The following is a 21,064-nucleotide window of genomic DNA, read 5'->3' as shown; positions in this document are numbered from 1 at the left end:
TGTGGTTCTAGCAATGGAAGAAATTGGATCATTGTGGAGACAGTGGCCACAGGAGTTGCTGAGGGCAGGGAGAGGGAAGAAGAGGTGTGATATGGGGGCATTTTTGGGACTTGGAGTTGTCCTTAATGATATTGCAGGGACAGATACAGGACATTATATATCTTGCCATAACCCACTGAACAGACTGCGGAAGAGTGTAAACTGAAATGTAAACCATAATCCCTGCGGTGTAGGAGTGCTCCAAAATGTATTCACCAAATGCAATGAATGTGGCATAATGATGAAAGAGGTTGTTGATGTGGGAGGAGTGGGGTGGGGTGGGGTGTAGGGTATATGGGAGCCTCTTATATTTTTCCATGTAACATTTTTGTGATCTATGTATCTTTAAAAAAAAAGACAAATAAAAATTTAAAAACAAATTTTTTTTAAAAGCTTGTTTCAAGGTTAGGGAAAAAAAAGGTTTAAGGCTTATTTAATCCAGGATTTTTTTTTCTAAACAATTCCCTCAAAAACTCTAGGCTTTTTTTTTTTTCCCATTTAAATGCATTTATTTTTTTAAAATTTATTTTTTAATTGTCTTTTTAAAAAAGATGCATACATCACAAAAAAATGTTACACTAAAAAATATAAGCGGTTCCCATATTCCCCACCCCCCCAACTCCTTCCACATGGACAACCTCTTTCATCATTGTGGCACATTCATTGCATTTGGTGAATACATTTTGGAGCACTGCTGCACCGCATGGATTATAGTTTACAGTGTAGTTTACACTCTCCCCCAGTCCATTCAGTGGGTTATGGCAGGATACATAATGTGCTTTTGATACATTTATTCTCAGTTAGCCCTTTCTTAGATAGAGTTCCCAAGCCTGATTAATTTCTAGGCTTTCATTTCAGCTCCTAAACAGATGGTTCTTGCCTGAACTTATCTCCTTCTTCTAACAATTTGACAAATAATGTCAGCAATAAGAAACACACACTAGAACATTCCCTTATCCATCCTCATCCTCTCGAGCTGGGCTCAGTAGGCACTTGGTCTGACTTTCCATTTCTCACAGCCTTCAATTTTGCCAAATGCTTTGTTCCTGCATAGCATGGCTCCATCATTTCCACCTTTAATATCGGTTTCCCTGTTGCCCAACCAACAAACCAATACCATATACTTTAGGTTTTTGTTGTAATAGGACCCATTTCAAAGTGCCAATTTCTGTGTTGGTTAAGGCAGCATTAATTGCTATAATTATAAATCCTGAAATCTGAGTGGATTAACAAAATAAGAGTGTTTTTTTCCTCATTCAGAGACATCCAATCAATTTGTGTGTGTGTGGAGGGGGGGAGCGGTGTGTGTATATCAGCTCTACATGGCCACTCAAGACGACAAAGATTCTACCAGCTTCAAACTGTGTTTTCCAAGATTGTTGGTATCCAGTCAGTAGGTAAAGGAAAACACTGAGTGGAGGATGATGTAGGAGGATTTCATGCAGCAGGCCAGTAAGGAACATTCAAAACTCTGCCTACTCCACTTAATGAAACTCAGTAACATAGTTACACATTTAAGAGTGCTGGAAAACGGAGTTTAAATGTGTTCCCAGGAGGAAGGGAAAACAGGCTGTCTGTTGCTGAAATTCCTTAGAGTACAGACTGAAGAAAGGACTGTGGGAGTGATTTTTTTTTTTTTTTTTTTTTGGTAAGTACAACTCCAAGGCAGTGAGAGTGAGGAATAAAGAATGTGATGTGAAGTAATACAAAATAGTGTATTAGCATTCTGGCTACTGCTTTATGATGAACTGTGAAAAGACGTACTAGGTCATCTGGCAGCTGTATCTACTTGGCACACAAGGTGTCTCTGGTTAGTGTGGTTAGAGAAACTGTGCCTCTGGGAAGTCTACTGAATAGAGAATCTATTTTCCCAGATCTTTTCCATCTACTGCCATTGGCCAAAGCTCACTCCAGGGGGTACTTAACTACCCTGCACTCCACCTTAGGTGACTGCATAGGATACCAGATCCCTCCCGTTGTGGACGTATTAAAGTCCAAAAATGGAGGGAAGTCAGAAACTCCAGGCTGCATGGTGGCAGATGAAGGAGAGGGTCCAGTACTCCCTAGACAAGCAGTTGTTAGAGGCCCCACCACAATAGCAGCATAGCGTAGGAAGCTAGTGGGCTGGGGGCATCTGAGTGACATAACATTTGTATATGACACATAGGCTTGGTGAATATCTAGTCAGGCTCTGCCACACAACAATAAACAACCTCAAACTGGTAATGCTTTTTCAATACTATAGATTTCCAGAGTGAAATTGCTGGGTTAAATACACATATCAATCAAAATTAAATTTTACTGCTTACAAAAAGCCCTGATCTAAGTAGTGGCATAATCAAATAACAAGGATTCAGGCAGTAATCCAGGTTGAGTGGGTGCAGTCGCTCAAGGAACCAGACTATTTTTATCTTCCTAGTCTGCCGTTCTTAGCACATGGATTTTTGTTCCAGTGGTCACAAAACGACTGCTATGCCTAAAGGCACTGCACATGCATTCCAGAAAGGAAAAGGGGGAAGAAAGATGAGAACAGAGCAATAGAGCAATAGCCTGCTGGGTATGTCCCTTTTTAACAGGAAAAAAGTATTTCTCAGTAGCCCCTCTTCTACTTCCACCTCCTTGGCCAGAATTGTATCACATTGCAATCCTTAGCTGCAAAAGAGCCCGCAGGTGCATAGTCTAATAAAATTGAGGCTCTCTTAGGATGGAAGTAGAGAACTGATTTTGGGTATGCAATTTGATTTGCATTGTCTGTCAGGGAGGTAAAGTTATTTTTAATTTGCCAGATCTTCTTCCACAAAACCATGAGCAGTGCATAAGAGAAATCTGTTACCCACATCCCTGCTGTCAATACTTATCATTGCACTAAAGTTGTAGGATATATGTAGAGTTGTAGGATATATATATATATATATATATATATATATATATATATACTCCCCCTCCCCCAATCTGCTGAATGTAACATGACATAGTGGAAATGTCAACCCTTTAATTCACAGATTAGAATCAGGTTATTATAGATTCAAATTGATCTGCTTCCCTTGAAGAGTTAAACCCTATTGAAATAGGCAAGGCACATCATAGATCTTTGTTTGGATAGACTCTATTGTCTACCTATTCCTTTTATTTTTTCCCCCAGCACATTCTTTACCCTGCATATCCAGTGTGCCATGGCTGTACATGCCATATCATTTTTAGATTATCCTTAGTTCCTGCTGCTCTTCAAAAGCAACTAGATCGTACTTGGTATAAGAAAACACTGCTCCAGCACTTCAAGTTTGCTATCTCCATTATCTTCATTGTTACCATTACCAAAAATCTTTTCTGTCATAAGCGTCATTTCTTATCATATTTCTTTAATTTACCCCTCTGAAAAAAGTATAAAAATTCCTACCATTTTAGATTATCTTCTAATCTAAATTGCATTTATTCTGTTTTTCTTCTTGACTCAGTGTATTAATTTTTTTCAGCTAATTCCTTTCAATCGATTCAATTTTTTAACGTTTTAATCTAAGTAACATTTTAAACTTTTAGCTTTCCTATTTAAATTGTTTAAGTATTTTTCTGAGGCACAAATCTTTCTACCTCATTATTATTCTTTTCTTTTTCTTTAAAAAAAATATTCTGATCATTTTTGTGCCTTTTGATCTTACAGTTTTCTGTATATCTTCTTTTATAGTGTTGCTTTACAAATAGAGCAAGTAGAAAACCTAGTCACAGAGACAGAATCGCCGGGTTTGCTGATAAATTGGTCAGGAAACGAAAGGAATTCGTTTTGAAATCTAGGCTTTTAGCATGGCTTTAGAAGTCTCACCACTATAAGGGTTCAGGGGAAGTACAAAAAATATATAGTAACTTTTAATTGTGTTAGACACGTTAAAATTATCTTCATCAATGAGAACGTGAGTGCCTACAAATCAAAAGTGTGGTATTTTTCTTACAAAGTAGTCTGTCATTTTTGTTAAGAGTCCAGGCCTTGGAGACCAGCTCTCCCACCATCAGGTTCTTCACGTGAAAAATGGGAACAATAATTTGCATGTCAACGTATTCTTGGGAGTATTTAATTAACGGATGTAAAAAAGAAGGGACTCTACACGTGTTAGCTATTATCTTTCTTTTCCTCCCCCAGTGCTGGGTACACACGAGAATACTAAACGCAAGCTCATCGAATGAATGAACGTATGACGTGGGGCTAGAAAGCTGCTTATTTTGGAGTTCCGGAAACGTGGAAAGGAAGTCTGCCAACAGCTGTTAGATGGAAGGTTAATAAAGTTTTGTTACTAAAAAAAAAAAAGCACCGACTAAACTACAAATCCCTTCCTTCTTTTCGAAGTAGGCGAGTCACGTGTATTACCAGACAGCCAGAAGTCTGTCCCCTTCGCCCAATCACACAGGGAAGCACATGAACCGGCTGCAGACTGGCCAATCCTGAGGAAGCTTGCTCCGCGCAACGGCCCGTACCGCTTCCGCACGTTAAAACTGACGGGTCACTAGCAGATACGGCGGCCGGGCGGGGGGAGGGCGGTGCCAAAGGCCTCAACCCGGCTTCGCGCCCGGCTCGGCCTTCTCGGCTCCTTCTTCTCCATGGCTCCCAAGGGTGGCTCCAAGCAGCAGTCCGAGGAGGACTTGCTCTTGCAGGATTTCAGCCGCAACCTCTCGGCCAAGTCCTCCGCGCTTTTCTTCGGGAACGCCTTCATCGTGTCTGCCATCCCCATCTGTGAGCGCGGGAAGCGGGCGGGCGGAGGAGGGCGCCGGGCGCGTGGGTCTGGGCGGGGACGTGGCAGGGCCGGGAGGACCCACGAGGCCTGAGCGCAGGGGCCTTCGCCCTGCGCCTTCCCCAGCCACCCCTGAGGTTCGGGGAAAGCGTGCGGCCCTAGTAGGCCTCTGTGTCCTCGCCTGGGATAGTGATGGGCGGCAACACTGGGAAGTCTGGAGCGCTTTTAAAAGTCTGCACGTTCACTGGTCCCACCCCCGGAGATTGTGATTCACAAGTTCTGGGATGGCGGCCTCAAATCTTTATTCAAACACCCGGGTTAAGAACTGGTGGTGTTAACCTTCATGCCTATCTCCTGCTGTTTGTTCTTCTCCACACAATGTTGCATTACGAGTTCTTAATGCTACAGATTTTGGAGAAACTAATGAATTAGGTGAGAGGCTGAGGTTCCCATTTCAACCCTCATACCTGAATTAGAAGTGTATCCTTCGCTGAAGCGCTTTACACAGCTGACAGACATCGTTTTCCTAAATTGCAAAATGAGAGGTTGGGCCAATGCCCAGGGACAGCGATCTATTTTGCTTACACGTTTTAATGATCCAATGAGACCTGTTCTAGAATTCCTACTTGAGATGGAAAAGCTGAGGTTTGCAGACTTGGCCAAGGTCGTTTTTAGAGCTCAGGGTTATTACTGATTTTTGAACCTTGTGTAGATCCAGATGTATTTTCTATCTTGGTATTACAAAACCGAGCGTGCAGTAAACGTAATGTGGCGCACTTCTGCGCACTGGCAGGACAGCACTGCTTTGATTCCAGACAACAGCCACGTCAGCATGTAAACTCTGGTTTGGGACTGCACGTGTGTTGAAAGCGCTTATACTTAGAATAATAGTACCCTAATGAATGAAATTTGAAGTCTAAACTAATTTTGTTGAATCCGAGTTTGTTCTCATTTTAGAAGAAACAAATCTCATCTGGACCAGTAATAGTAAAGTTATGTTTTTTCTCAAGTGTGTTCTGAACTGTGAAAGCTTGATATGATAACTTGGATAATCCACATCTTAAGATCCTCAGACACTGTTGAATTCCCCAAACCCATCAGGCTTAGCTGTAATTAATAAAGAAGATCTTTGTAACGGGTGGAAATGTTTTGTTCTTCTATGTCTAATCCCCTCTCTCTTTTTTTTCCCATTAATTCAGGGTTATATTGGCGAATATGGCATATGGATCTTATTCAGTCTGCTGTTCTGTATAGTGTGATGACCCTAGTAAGCACTTATTTGGTAGCCTTTGCATACAAGAATGTAAAATTTGTTCTCAAGCACAAGTAAGTATAATTTCTTAAGTGAAAGTATGCATACATATTGCATTTTTACATAATAGGATGCCTTCCTAAAGATCATTTGGGTGTGTATATGTTTATATATTTTTTGAGGAGGGATACATTAATGCTAGGAGGAATTTTTGACTAACAAGCAGAGTTAATGATCAGTGATCAATCTACACTGCTGTGGAAGTCAGTTTTGAAGGTGGAATTAGAACACTTAAGCAGTAGCCTTAATCATGGGATTTATCAGAAAAACAAACCCATGAAGTAAATAAACATTGCAGAAACCAAATGAAATTACTTTATGGGAAGAATTGTTCTGGACTTTCCTTGAACTATTTTTGGAAGTGAAAGTAGTATTCTTTTATTACTTTTATTATTAATAAAAAATGCTGACATTTTCAAGTCTAATTACATTTTTTCTTATAAGTATATAAAAAGTCAGGTTTTACCGTATTTCCTTTATTCTGTGGCCTTAAGTATTATAAGTAGATTATTTTTTAATGATGGCTTTGGAGGAGAAAACCCAAGCCTCATCACAGTAAATTTATACATTAATTATAAGCAATTTATACTTTGGTTTCATAAAGATTAAAATGTGCACACATACAAAAATCTAGATTTCAGGGAAGACGGTAACATTTATTCAGTTTGCAGTGGTCCTCTTGGGAGCAGGTAGAAATGTTTTAAGTTGAAGAGGGGGCTCTGTGATGTTGATTTCATTCACACTTTGCCTGATACTTGGTTTGGGATAATAGGATATTCTTCTTCCTCAGTGTGGCCTTCTAGGTGCTACATTTCTTTGGAAGCATACTGTAGGCATTTGGAATTTTGCTGAGTCTTGAAGGGCTGTGTATTTTATATTTACATTGTTCTTTTCATTTCCGTAATTCCCTCTGTAATTTGGATACTGATTACTTTTTGCCTGGATTGCTGTAGCAGTCTCCATCTAGTTGCTTATAAACAAAAGTTAAGAGCCCTCCCTTAACTATGTTTGCACTGTATAAAGCACATCCTCACATCATCCCTGTGAGGCGAACATATCATCCTTATTTTATGGGATGAAGAGCATGAATTCAACTTTATCTGATATTTTTATCATGTCACTAATTTAACAATCTATTGTCGTCTCCTCTTTTCTAATGTATCAAATTCTTCTAGGCCTCTGGAATGGGAGTTGTCTGTCTCCTTCCTGCCAATCTAGCCTCATCTTTCAGGATAGGACCTGAGCTTTTCTGACTGAGCCTTTGTGTTATCCTCTGAATTTAACTTGTGCCCTCTGTCCCTTTCCTTCAAAACGTATCCATTATTTTGAGACCTGGGAATCTTTTCCAAAGAAATACCTCCCAACTTTGATCTTTCCTTTGCTTTATTGTTCCTGTGGTAGGCTCTTTGTGGTGTCAAGGAATAGAAACACTTTGAGGTGATTCCAGTTAACATGAATTTATGGTAAGGAGGACAGGATATGACCTCCAGCAGCTGAAAGTGGCTTCAGCAGATTTCACTACTGTCAATCTGGACACACAGAAGATTAGGTTACGTGGCTGCAGTTCTGTAGAGCAGCAGAGTGAGCATATCATCTTTGTTGTTTTTCTGTTTGGCATCCCCTCCTTTACCAAATGCCATGCCAGAGCCTCAGCCCATCTCGGCCTCTGTCTTGTAAGGCATGACCATCTGGATAAGGAAGCCCTCAGAAGGAGGGCTAGGGCAGGAGGCCTTTTGAATCTCTATTGAAGGGGTTACGTTGCATGACCCATTCTTTGCGATTCCTTTGGAATTGAGTCCCTTTGGAATATGTTTTTCACTTGTTCTGCATATCATATTTCATTCACCTCTTTGGAATAAAAATCATGTCCTTTTTATCTTCTCATCTTTACTTGGCTGTTGAGGGCAATTGCCATGTCTTGTTCTATTTCACTTCCGTTTTATTACATTTATTAATTACAGCAGTTAATGGTGCATTTAGTTCAGTAAAATTTCAATGACTTACTTAAAGTTTTTTTCTAGTCAGAGTTTTGGTTTAATATTAAATACTGCTTCTGACATTGAAATCTGTAAGATTTGCAGGTTGATTAAGGCCCCAAGGACCTAGAGAGGTGGTGTTTGTGCATTGATGTTGGTAGTAGGAGAAAGATGGCATTAGAGTTGACAGTCTGGATGTCAGTCCCAGTTCTCCTGCTCCTCAGTGTGTGGCCTTGGGCATCCATTTTACCTCTTTAGGCGTCAAGAAACTATAAAATGGGAATACTAATGGTACCTCATAATGTGGTGAGGATTAAATATAATACATATGACATATTAAGCATGGTGTGTGGTACTTAATGAATGTTTATGTGCAAGATTGGAGAGGTTTGGGAATGAGAGCCCTTAGGAGTTTGTTTAAAAGGTGGCATATTTTTAAGAAAAGTTTGCAAAGATGTTTTTCCTCTAAGAAGTAAATAGATTTTTAAAAAAATTCTGGAAAGATTCTAACATACTGATGTAAAAAAGAGAAAAATCTGGTTGATTTTGTGGATTATCTCAGATGGCTGAGTGCCAGCTCACTGGAGCAATTTTGGTCTTGTTTTAGAGCATTGGGCACTGAGTGAAGTGGGGAGGGGTGTGAGGTGGCTTCCTCTTCTTGAGTTGCGAATAAATCTCCAGTTAGGTTGTTATGCCTCTTTTAGGAGGTAAACATAGAATTATATAAAAACAAATGAACAAACATAGAATTATAGACCTAGAAGAGAAATTACCTAACTACCAATTTCCTTAAGGTTTGTCATTCGGACAGAGGGTTGGCTATTTGTTCTGAAGATGCTAAGTTAAAGATAACCAACTCTTGGAAATAGTTTATTTCTCTATCTGGACACTCTGATAGTTGGTGTGTGTGTGTGTATGCATATATATAAAGAATTTATTGGGAAATGGAGGAAAAGAACAGAGCTTGCTGAGAAATGGGAGAGGGTGGAAATACACTGAGATTTGGTGTGGGCTCCACTAGGCAGAGAGAGCCCCATTTCTTTTTATTTGATCTTTTGTGGAAAAAAGTGAACTGTTGTTAAGTTCAGTTAAGAGTGTCTCATCTCTTAGGTTCAGAGATAAGTTTCTGCCCTTTCGAGCCTAGTGTCTCAGGAATGAAACAAGCATATAAAACAATTTTTATATAATAAGCCAGGTGATGTTGGGTCTTTGGATGAATAAGTATATTGTCCTAAAGTATCTCTTAAAAAGACAGATTTCTTCTTAGCTCCCTTTTTCTTTAGGTGTCAGAATCTGTTTCCTTTCCTTAGACAAACTTTTTCTTCTTCCAGTTGTCAATTTTTGGGATAACTAAGTGTACAAATTATTGCCTTCCTAAAAAATACCTTTTCTTTTTAATGATGGCAATTCTAATTCAGTTCTTCAGTGAGAGAAAGATGGAGATACAGGTAAAAACCAGCCAGACTTTGTGTTTAACTTGTATTCCAGAAGCATCCTGTTGAATGCCTTGACTGATCTTGAACTTTCTTTTTTTTAGAACCTCTCCTGATTTTCCACAGTTTTTCCTTGGTACACTGACCAGCACTAAATACAGCATAGTAATGAGTGATTAATTGAAAACACAGTGAACAGATTTCTATCTCCATGTTCCATACCTTGCTGCTTTTAATATGCCCCAATATGATGTGGAATTTTTTCATAGTGGGACTGTGTTGGTAAATGTTGTATTTTGCTTGTGGTTAGTTATAATTATGAAGGGTATCAAACGTACACAGCAACTTCCAACACACTTCTGACATAAGCTGCAAAGACTACAGTAACTCAGTTCAGTTCTGACTCTTAACTACCTGGTAAGTTAGGCCAGACTTTATAGGAAAAGGGAAGTCCTCTACAAGATTGTCCTTCAGGCACCAGTCCCAAGTTTGGGGGCTCAGGCTACCTGCACTTCTTACAAACCGGCTTCAGATTTGGGGGTTCCCACCACCGCCTCAAGTTCTGTAATTTGCTCGAACGAGGCACAGGGCTGGCCAAAATGTGTACTTAAGATTATAGTAAAAGGACACAAATAAGCCAAAAGAAGCAGAGCATAGGGTGGGTTCTGGGAAAGTCTCAAATGCAAACTTGTCTTCTCCATCTAAGTCAGAATGCATCACCATCCTGGCATAGCAATTTATCTTAATTGTGGAAGCTCCTTGTTGCTGGAGTTTATATGAGGTCTCATGTAGGCATGATCATGTCCATGTGTTTTAACTTAATCTTCAGTTCCACTCCCCTCCCAGAGATGGGGGAGGTGGGCTGATATGATGTGGCTCACAGCCTCACCCCTGTAATCACATGTTTGATCTTTCTGGTATGGCCAGCCCCCACTTTAAGACTGCAGGTGTGACTGGCCCCACCCTGTAACTATCCTGGGCCCACCTTGAAGTTCAAAGGCACTCCTGTCACAGGAAATTCCAAAGATTCAGAGGTTGCTTCCCCAGGAACTAGGGACAAAGACTAGCTGAGTTGTTCATTATATTGCAATGGTTAATCAGTTTCTCCTCATATTATAGAAAGTATACCTTGTTGGGCTTAAATGCCATGGTCTTTGGAAGGCTTTTGCTATTTCATCATAGTTTAAATTTTATCCTCTCTTTTTTTCTAGCAACCCCAAAGGATAAAATTCACATAAAGATTTTTTCATGAGTATATTTTTAATTTTTATTTTTTTGATTGGTTAATCACTGAAGATTCTGATCTGATTTCTTGGGGATGGCACTATTTTAACCTTTTCTGCCTGGTTCAATATTATCTTTTGGGTGTGACCAACAGATCAGTGGTTCATTTAACCAAAAATGGTATGGTCAAGACCTTATTTCTTTCTAGTGAGATTGTCCCTTGGAGTGGAGTTAAAAAGCATTACTTTAAGATATGATAGCTGTTATTCTTCCCTTATTTATTAAACCTAGTTTTCTTTCCTGTTATTTACTGGAATTGAAATCCTACATCATTTGATAATACCTTATAAAATTTATTTGTTGATCCATTTAATTAAAGGTTAAAGCAAAAGAGTTATGTAGTGATTCAGAACTAAATTGTGTTAGTAGCATTTGACTTTTATATCCATATTAAATACCCAAACTTTGGAAAATCCTCCCTTAATTTTAAGCAGAAACCCAACTAACTAATAAACCACATCTTAGAAGCTTCTTGAACTCTCCCTCACTTTTGGCTAATACAGTAATAAACTTGGAACTTTCCAGCTTATTTTCATGAAATGTAAAGTGTCATATAGTTGACAATACAAAATAGGAGTACAGCATGTTTCTGAGAGAGTGATGATAGCCTTTGGAGCATGTGGAAACTTGGTTCTTTTTTTCTTTTCCTTGCAGAGTAGCACAGAAGAGGGAGGATGCCGTTTCCAAAGAAGTGACTCGAAAGCTTTCTGAAGCTGACAATAGAAAGATGTCTCGGAAGGAGAAAGATGAAAGGTTTGGCTCCTTATTTATAGTATTTTTGGACCAAAAGAAAGGAGTACTTTGGAGAAAATAAAGTTTTTATTTCTGTTAAGAGAAAATGGGTATTGGAATTATCTGAGATAAGTATTGGGGTTGTAGAAGTAGTAGGGAATGTAGTAATAGCTAACTTTTTGAGTACTTATTACTACCAGATGCTTTTTTTGTGTGTGTTTTATGCACAGTTCACATCCCCATTTTATACCTGAGAAAACCGAGGTATGGAAAGGTTGGATAATTTGTCCAAGGTTGCAGATGAGTGTATGGCAGAGCCCATATAAACATGGACAATCTGACTTGAGAATCTGTACTTTGAACTGCTCTGCTGGGATTTAGGAGTCTGCAGAGCTTTGTGCAGTGCATTCTCTGTCATGTGATAGTTGTGCGATCTTGATATTACCACCTAACCCCTCTGGGAAGGGTTTACATTGTGTTTGTGTGCTAGCATTTCTAGGTAGAAATATTTTTTGTTTGGGCTTCCTGAGGGATATTCAGTTATTGGTTATCCGCAGTGACTGGGAAAAAGGAAAGTATTAGGTTTGTCTCTTGTCATCCAATTCTGTGACACATTTGTTAGTCCCACCCCCAAGTTTTTCCTGCCAGCTGCTCTTTGAAGGCTTAATAAGCAGTTTGCCACCTGACATTTGTGTAGCTGAAGTCCCTGAATAATTGAGTAAACTTGTGTTTAAGAGTTGCCAGATGGTTTGATAGAAGCCTGAGTCTCGTCATTTTCATGGATCTTAAGTTTTAGTATCAACAAGGTGTTTAGTGGAATGAAATTTTTATCCCACTTTACTCCAGAAAGATGGGGGACTTGCAGTATTAAAGTGCATATAAAATAAAGCAATACAATTTTAGAAGATCAGAAATCATTTTAAAGGAAGAAAAGGTAGGTGAACAAGGGCTCTAGAAGTTGGTTACAGCAGTTGAGCACTGAACTTAGCTCTGAGCTTCTAAGTGTCAGGGAAACATTTTAGGTCATCTCTCCAATTGTCCACTGAGGGGAAGCATGCAAGTCCTTCTGAAAAGAAACTTTCCTGGCACTGAATCTTGGGAGGACTTTATCAAGTGGTTCCTTATTTAAGGGACACTGAGTAACTCAGTGAACAATGTCTTATACAGTGATTTTGGAAAGGCACCAAAACATTATTGAAGTGGTTATTACTTGTAAGTCTTTTATAAAGCTGAAGACATTTTTTAAACCACAGCAATGAAGGCCTTTTTGCAAGGAGCAGTTTTAATGAAGTCTGACTGCATGGTTTTCTGATTGTTTGTTTTTGAATAGGAATAGAGGTTAGAGAATCTAGAATTCTTTTTAAAACTCTTAAATTTAATATTCATTAAAACAGGGTTCTTAAACTGGAGTACACATCACAGTTATCTGAATTTCAAAATGCCTGTATCAACTCTTCATTAGGCCAGATTAAATCCTGTGTTTATTGAGAAGGAATCTCTTGTTTTTGTAAGGAATTTCCAGTTAATTGTCTAACTTCTGAGAAAGAGTGGTTTTCCACCTGGAAAGGAACAGGGTGTGTATTGAATGTTTAGATGTTATTGTTTTCTGGTTTTGAGTGATTAATTATTTTAGGGATGGCAAATAGGTCTTCTCTGCCCGTTGCAGGCTTGCCTGGTTTAATCTTACACTTGTTCTTGCTCCTGGGCGGTAGCATAAAATCCTTCTCAACATGGCATTAAAATAGTCACTACTAGTGAATCAGAGTTGAACCTCTTTGCCATTCCCTGGATTAGGTAATTCAAAGTAGAGTGAGGTAAAGATTTCCTGGATAAATAAAATGCAGAGTGATTGTCAGAAATTATAAAATTTTTCTTCATCAGTAACAATTTGTGCTGTTAGTATTTCTTTCCCAAAAGCCACACTTGATACAGTTGTACCTAGGCCTGTACTCATGAGTAATCTTGGTAACTGGAATTGAAAACTCCTGTTGAAGTCTAGTATGTTTCTCCCTCAGAGGATGAGTTACTTCCAAGAGATTTGATCCAAGAGAAGACTTATCACCCCCTCTTTGGCTCTATGTGTGTATCTCAGAGCTTCCTCTATAATCATTTGGAATATATAGTATATACTCGATGCCACTTTGAAACTGCTTTAAAACTTTCATTCATCCAAGGATAGAAATAAGCACAGAAGAAACATAGTTATTAACATTTGCCCCAGGGTATAAGTGTTATTCCTTCTTGATTTACCCATAGTTTATCAAATAGCATTATTTGGGTATAACACTTGTAGAGTTTGACCTCAACTTTTCTCTTCTTGCGGGCAGCTCTCCCTGGAAAAAATGACTCATTGGGAAGTTATCTCCCAAACTGAATTTCCTACCGTGTAACTTAGGCAAAACCATTGCCAGTGAGGGCATTTGGAGTCCTAAAGTTTTCAGAATAATCGGCATAATGCGTGGGCTTGGAAAAAGTTCTGAAGGCTGTCAGACAGTTCTGATTGTGTATACACTATGTCTAATTGGAAACTGGGGGAACCTAAAGGATTGGGCCACGCTTCTTTTGTTAAAACCATTTTGACGATGGTTCTCATTCTGGGCCATGACAAAAGGAAGTTTGAGAGAAGTGTCTTGGTGGAGGGGATCATTTAATCAGCGAGAACAAAGGCGTGCTAGTAGCCTACTTAAGGAACCTGTCTTCATTGGGTCTGTTTTTCTAAGTCTTAAAGATAGAGGCAATTATTCTGAGTGTTCCCTAGTATTAAACCATAGTTGGGACTATGCCTCTTACAGGGCTCGTGTTTCCTTTCATCAGTGTTAGAATGGTATGATGTAAGCCATATCTTCATTTGTAAGCCGTATCTTCATTAAAAAAAAAAAAAGAATTTTTTTTTCATCCAAGATATGTATAAACAGTTTCCTTGATTTCCATGGGAACACACACACACACATACGTTTTTAAAAAGGCATTAATATGTGTAGGAAACTGTATTGCAGTTTTGAAGAGTGTTTATATTTGTTATCCTTGTTTTTAAAATTTATACTTTGAATTCAGAAGGCATTTTATGGTTGATGAATACACTTAATGTAATGTCCTCCCCTTCCTCTAAACTGATAGTAAATCTTCAATTTACTAAGTTGATGGTGACCGTAGAATCACAGAAATAATGGCATATATATTAGAGACCATAAATGTCTAATGATGAGAGTAAGGTGATAATGTTCTAAATTTAGCTCTTTTACAGCCAAGCTTGTTGGCTTGAATGGAAACATTTGACAAATAAAGTGTGTCAGTTACTGGTGATGTTAGCCTTAGGTTTGGGGAATCCACCTGACCCCAGAGTGGGATGTCCTTGATTTCTATAGCTCTGGCTTCTATCTTTTTGATAATAATTCACAGTAAAAAAAAAAAAAAAAAATATATATATATATATATATATATATAGACCCATCATAACAAATAACATTTTACCTTTATTTTAAGTTTTAGGTGAAGACCTAGAGAAAGGTACCTATTTATCTGCTTGTGAAACCAAGCCATTTGCAGTTAATTCCTTCCCCTGTAGTCCTGTCTACCTGGGAGTAACAACACACCCAGTAATTCATTTCTTCAGCAGCAATAAAGAGAGTAAAATATATTTTCCAGTGAAAGAAAGGGGACAATCCTTACTAAATTTAATATTAAAACCATAATGTGCCCCAGAGCATATAAGAAAAAACTTTTCTTACAGCAAACTAAAGCTATTGTGATATATAAAGTTTTTAGTTAAATATATTTAGAAACTTGATTGGAGTATTTCTGTGTTTACAGAATCTTGTGGAAGAAGAATGAAGTTGCTGATTATGAAGCTACAACATTTTCCATCTTTTATAACAACACTCTATTCCTGGTCTTGGTCATTGTTGCTTCCTTCTTTATATTGAAGAACTTCAACCCCACAGTGTATCCTTTCAAAGGTTGATTCTCTTTTTTAGAAGCCTAGAAATGGTTCATTTTGGTTTTAACTTGTCTGAGTTGTCTTAGTGGAAAGAAAAACTGCACCAGATGTCAGTACATTAAATAGCACTGTGACTTTAGGCAGTTTCTGGACATTTAAAATATGGGCTTTTAAAAAATTTTTTAATTTTTTATCTTTTTTTTAAGATGCATAGATCACACAAAATGTTACATTAAAAAATATAAGAGGTTCCCATATACACCCATTCCTCCCACATCAACAACCTCTTTCATCAGTGTGGCACATTCATTGCATTTGATGAATAGATTTTGGAACATTGCTATGCAGCATGGATTATAGTTTACATTGTAGTTTACACTCTCTCCCAGTCCATTCAGTGGGTTATAGCAGAATATATAATGTCCTGCATCTGTCCCTGAAAATTGGTGTAATTTCTAAAATCCTTTTAAGTTGATGAATGGTGACTTATGACAAATAACAAGTACTACAAAGCAGTTTTATATATATGATTATATATACCTGCCTACTTAAAAGTTCCAAGGGTAGATTTTGGAGCCAAAGCAAACTTTCCTTTGTTAGCTCCTGGCTTAAGCCTGTGTCTCTGCTGTTATTTTTGGGTTTTGGGGTCGAGTAGATAGCCAGTGTAGTTAAATAGGCACATTTCATAATATAACAGTATTTCTTAATAATTGCTTTTATATTGAACTTTGGGGCAAGAGATCAATCTTCTGTTGTTAAAGTAGTTTTTAAAGGGCTTATCCAAAAATGTGCAGCCAAATGTTTAACAGTTGGATATTATGGTTTAATAAAATACCAGACACCCTTCAACGTGATTCTTCTGGGAATACTGAAGTGGTTTGTCCAGAAAGGCCTAGGGCCTGAGGCTGACAATTAGCTGCAAATGTTCAGAACCTCTAGCTTTTACAAGTCAAGTGCAGCAAAGCACTGATGGACAGGGAGGACTTATTTTTCCCTTGCTCTTGAGAAAAAGGAAAACAAGTCTCTCCTTCCTCCCTTTTTTCTTTGGTCAGTTTTTCTCCTTTAGGTTAAATGGAATTCAGATGTGTTTGTTGTGCTCATGTGTTCTAGGTTTATGTCTCAAATGTTTCCTTTTTTAAATTGGAACAAATTTTCTGTGAATGTTTCTCATTCTTTGTAGTCATCTGTCTTGAAATTGTATTTGCTGACAATAGGGCTGCATGCCATTGTGATTATACAGAGTGTCAGGAGGGAGACATTACATTCCAAAGAGAGATGGGCTTGTTTTGTTGAAAAACTAATTTTGGATTCTTAATTTTTCCTTAACACTAAATTCTTACAGGAACTACATTTTGTCCATAAGCGCTTCATCAGGACTCATTGCCCTCCTGTCTACTGGCTCCAAGTAGACTATGTCAGCATCCCCCCGACTTTGTATCTAGGGGTGGCCTGTGGTATATGGAAAAGTAGCAGGGTGGTCAGGGTGTAGCCTGGAGGTTGAGGATTTAAAAATCCAACAAAATGTAATTCAGTATTTGTTTATTGGCTCTTTTTGACAGATTGTTGAAATTAAATGAATTGAAAGAGAAACTCAGAGTACCAGGACATTTCTTAAAAGACGAAAAGTGTCTTGAAATGTGCTATAGTCACAAGAAGAGAAAATAATTGTTTCCTTGATCTTTGAGAGGTCACAGTAACCTCAGCTGAGCTGTTATTATTTGTAATAGTAGCAAGAAGTTAATAGCTGGTTCTCTGTGTTCCAAGTGTAATATTGTAACTTTTTTTGAACTAATATCAGAATGAATCCTATCCCCTGGGGGACTGAACAGAAGCCTCATGTTTACAAGACTCTGAATTTGTGGTTTGAAAGAAATTAAATTTAAAAACATGGTTTCACCAACTCAGGGATGGAAAAACTTAGAAAAGTCCCCCCCCTCCCCAAAAGAAGAATGGCAGCTAAAGTAATAACTAAAAATAGAGCCTAAGCATATGAGAATTGTCCTGTGGTATTAAAGCACACACTGTTCAGTTGTATGCCTTGAGCCCTGGGTGACCAGGGAGGTCACCTTGACCCAGCCACGTTGGTTTGACCTATTAGAGACCAGAATCATGGTTTTCCTTGACCAGGGTCTCACACCACTGGAGGAATGTTACGTAAGAGAGAGAACTTCTTTCCTGAATATTGACATGTAAAATAACAAACTAATTTTTATAACCTTATTTCTGGATTCTGAGAATTCTCAAAAGGAATTAATGGTGGTTTTAGTGCTTATCAGCGTGTTTCCTTTAGTACTTGCATAAATTTAACCATGTGTCACAGAGGTTCCCATCTGTTGTGACCAAAGTATTGATCACTTCAGTCCTTGGGGGTCTAGCTGAGAGCAGGCTATTTATTTTTACCAGTGTGTGTGCAGATACTATTTTTTGTGTGGGGCCTGACTTGAAAAAAGTTTGGGAAGCTCTCGTTTAACTTAAAAGGTTAGGGAATCACAGGTGGTATAGGTTTCCTATTAGCTTTTGACCACATCCAACGTTTTCTACAAGGCAGTACCTCAAAGGAAATATCTTATTCATAATCTTTAGTTTTCACTTGTAAATTTAAGACAAATGTTACTAATTACATTAGCTCTTATTTATAACCTTATTTTAAAAATGTTCTTTAGGAGTTCATCTTCTAGTTCCATGCCATCGGCTGTTTTGGTGGGCCACATCAAGGGAAGTAAGACAGGTTAGGGGCCCATTTGCAAGGGTGACCCAGATCACCTTTGCAGTTGAATGTTATGTTTCATCATTGATTCTAGAAGTTTGCAGTTCTTTGCTTTTCTTCAATGCATTATCTGATTGCCGTATCTGGATATCATGTAGTGGCTAGGGAAGTCAGAAGAAATTTACTGCTAAGCAGTTAGGGTAACTAAGAGGTTTATTTTTTAACTTCTCTTCTGATAAATAACCAGTCAGCAGTTCAACTGGTAGCATGGAGTTTGTATACAGAATACATTTGCTTCCTTGACAGAATTATTATTTGACAAACTTTAGTTTCTATTATTTGTTACCAAATCTGGGCCAGGTATCTTTTTAAATTGCAGAGAAGAAATTGCCACTAGATGGCAGTGCCTGTATAGATGGGGGAAACAATCCAAAACGCTGTGATACGGTGTACCTGAGACGGGGTGGTGAAATGGGGATATCAGCCTAATATTAATTTTTTCTTCCTCTCCCCTTCCCCTACCCTGCTGTTTTTGCTGTCTCCATTTGCTGTGTGATCTTTGGTGTCTATTTCTCTTTTTGTCTTTTCGTCTTTCTCCTCTAGGATTCCCTGGGATTTGATCCTGGGGACCTCTGATGTGTGGAGAGGTTCCCTGTCAGTTGCGCCACCTCAGTTCCTGGTCCCTGCTGCTCTTCACCATGACTCTCCCTTTTGTCTTTGTCTGTTGTTCTGTTATCATCTTGCTGCGTGACTCATTTGCGCCAGGCACTGGTTCATTGTGCAGGTATTTGGCCTGCTGATTGAGCACTCAGCTCATCACATGGCCACTCGCGCAGGCACTGGCTTACCATGCAGGCACCCACATGGGCACTTGGCTCGCCACGCAGGCACTTGCCAGTCTAATATTTTGAATAGAATGTCTCTGGGCTCAGTAAACTGAATAATTTGTAGGAGCACGAATAAGCAGAATTTGTTTTCACTCCTTAATTTTTCTTATGGTTCATTTTGTTTTTAATCCTGATAATGTCTTCTGACTTTTTCTTTGTTAGGTAAATTTCTGTAGATATGGTTATAAGGCAAAATATACTCATGACTCCACAGTTTTTATTAAGGACTTATTCTACCAGTATTTTACTCTTGTGAATTGCAGAAACTTCTTTTTGGTATGCTACCCATTATATAAATGGGCTATGTGGCCCGTAGAATTATACTGTGCTGAATCAGTTTAATAAAATTGACTGTAGAATTTTTGTCTTAGAAAAGGGAGTTTCTGTAATATGGACTTAAAGTGATTTTTTTTTTTTCAAACTCCTTATGATAAGTAGAAGCTTATGGTGTTGGAATAATTTACATTTCCCTATGTTTAGTTTCCTCATTTACAACTTAATAAAATTTCTTGGGTTGAAATTATTTTTAACAAGTAAAAAGTTATTGGTTGCTCTATATGATATATTATTTCAACTTGGAAAGGATAATTTGAAACAGGGTTTGAAGTTAACGGAAATAGGGAGGTTCAATTAATACCTAAATTTCTTATGAAAGGTTTTGTTTTTGTCATGGTTTTGATTTTTAAAATTTGTAATTTCCCTAGACTTCTTTATTTGAACCATGTGAATAAGTACATCATCTTTATTACACTATGTTACATTAGTCACCATTTAAATTTCCCCACACACGTAAATGTTTGTTTTTGTACTTACTGATCTTATATCTAGGGAAGACAGGGACAGGCATAGTAAATTTTACAGTTAAGAGCAGATGTCGGGAAACAGATATGGCTCAAGCAGTTGGGCTCCTGTTTACCATGTGGGAGGTCCAGGGTTTGATGCCCAGGACATCCTGGTGAAGGCAAGCTGGCCCATGCAGAGTGCCGGGCCACAGGGGAGTGCTGCCCCATGCAGGAGTGCCAGCCAATGCAAAGAGCTGGTGCAGCAAGGTGATGCAACAGGAGAGACAGAGGAAAGACAATAAGAAGACCTGGCAGAACAGGAGATGGTACAAGAGAATGATCACCTCTCTCCCACTCCAGAAGGTCCCAGGATCAGTTCCCAGAGCCACCTAATGAGAATACAAGCAGACACAGAAAGAACACACAGCGAATGGACACAGAGAACAGACAGCGGGGGGTGGGGGATAAATAAAAAGAAATCTTAAAAAAAAATGATGTCCAGCGTATTTGCCAGTATATGCCTGCTGTGCATCCCCGCTCACCCTATGTCTATGGTTTTAGTGAGGGTGCTAGTCACTGCTATTTCTGGAGTCACTAAGGTAGATACATACCCATATCCATGTACGTACATGTGTACAGAGAAGCCGCTTACAGATACTTCATCTAGATGGGCTATGGGGTTCTCTCTCTCCTTGGACTCTCAAGCAGGGAATTAATTGAAGATTGACGGTTTTTTTGTTTTGTTCAGATTATCAGAGAGGTGGTCAGGAACTAACTTCCACTGGCTTCCATGATTTTTCATTGCATCTCTGACCATTTTCTCATTTGACTACTGAATTTAAATTCATACCCAGACTTTTTTAACTTAAAAATTCACACAATTATTTCTGAATAAAGCTTGAAAGCTTAAAAAGGAAAAGAAAATTCTCCCTAAAAAGGGCACTGGACTGGAGCACAAAATACTTGGGTTCTGGGCTTGGTTTTGCCATCAGCTAGCCCTATGAGTTTGGGCTAGGCTCAGCTTCCTCATTTGCCAAGGAGGGCTGTGAGGAAGGGTGGTGTTGAAGGTCTTTAAGGTACCTTGAAGCTCTGGCATCTGTCCTTTAGCACACTTCATGAAGATGAACTGGGAAGCCAGGTGCCGAGGGTCCCGTTTGCATTTCCCTGGGGAGATTCAGTATGTGGATAACTGCTACCAAGTTACCCTTCAAAATGAAGAATCCCTCTCGGGATTCTTTCCAGGAAAGAAATACAGCG

General features: G+C 38.7%; 1 protein-coding gene across 4 annotated transcripts in view; it reads left to right on the top strand.

Annotated features, from left to right (window-relative positions):
- Positions 1-4,422: 4,422 nt before the first annotated feature.
- SSR3 (signal sequence receptor subunit 3) overlaps positions 4,423-21,064 on the top strand; it is a 40,622-nt gene continuing 23,980 nt past the window's right edge. The window contains exons 1-5 of one of the 4 annotated variants that reach the window (XM_004454437.5): positions 4,423-4,759; positions 5,957-6,083; positions 11,417-11,515; positions 15,305-15,436; positions 16,774-20,299. In XM_004454437.5, the coding sequence (XP_004454494.1) occupies positions 4,627-4,759; positions 5,957-6,083; positions 11,417-11,515; positions 15,305-15,436; positions 16,774-16,840 (558 nt within the window). In that variant the 5' untranslated portion in view covers positions 4,423-4,626 and the 3' untranslated portion in view covers positions 16,841-20,299. Of the gene's footprint in view, positions 4,760-5,956; positions 6,084-11,416; positions 11,516-15,304; positions 15,437-16,773; positions 20,300-21,064 lie in introns of those variants that run through there. The other 3 variants (XM_071214580.1, XM_071214582.1, XM_071214581.1) reach the window with 3 other exon arrangements.

This window comes from Dasypus novemcinctus, chromosome 4 (genome assembly GCF_030445035.2).
Source record: "Dasypus novemcinctus isolate mDasNov1 chromosome 4, mDasNov1.1.hap2, whole genome shotgun sequence".
NCBI lineage: Eukaryota > Metazoa > Chordata > Mammalia > Cingulata > Dasypodidae > Dasypus > Dasypus novemcinctus.
This window is presented reverse-complemented; position numbering and strand designations above follow the sequence as displayed.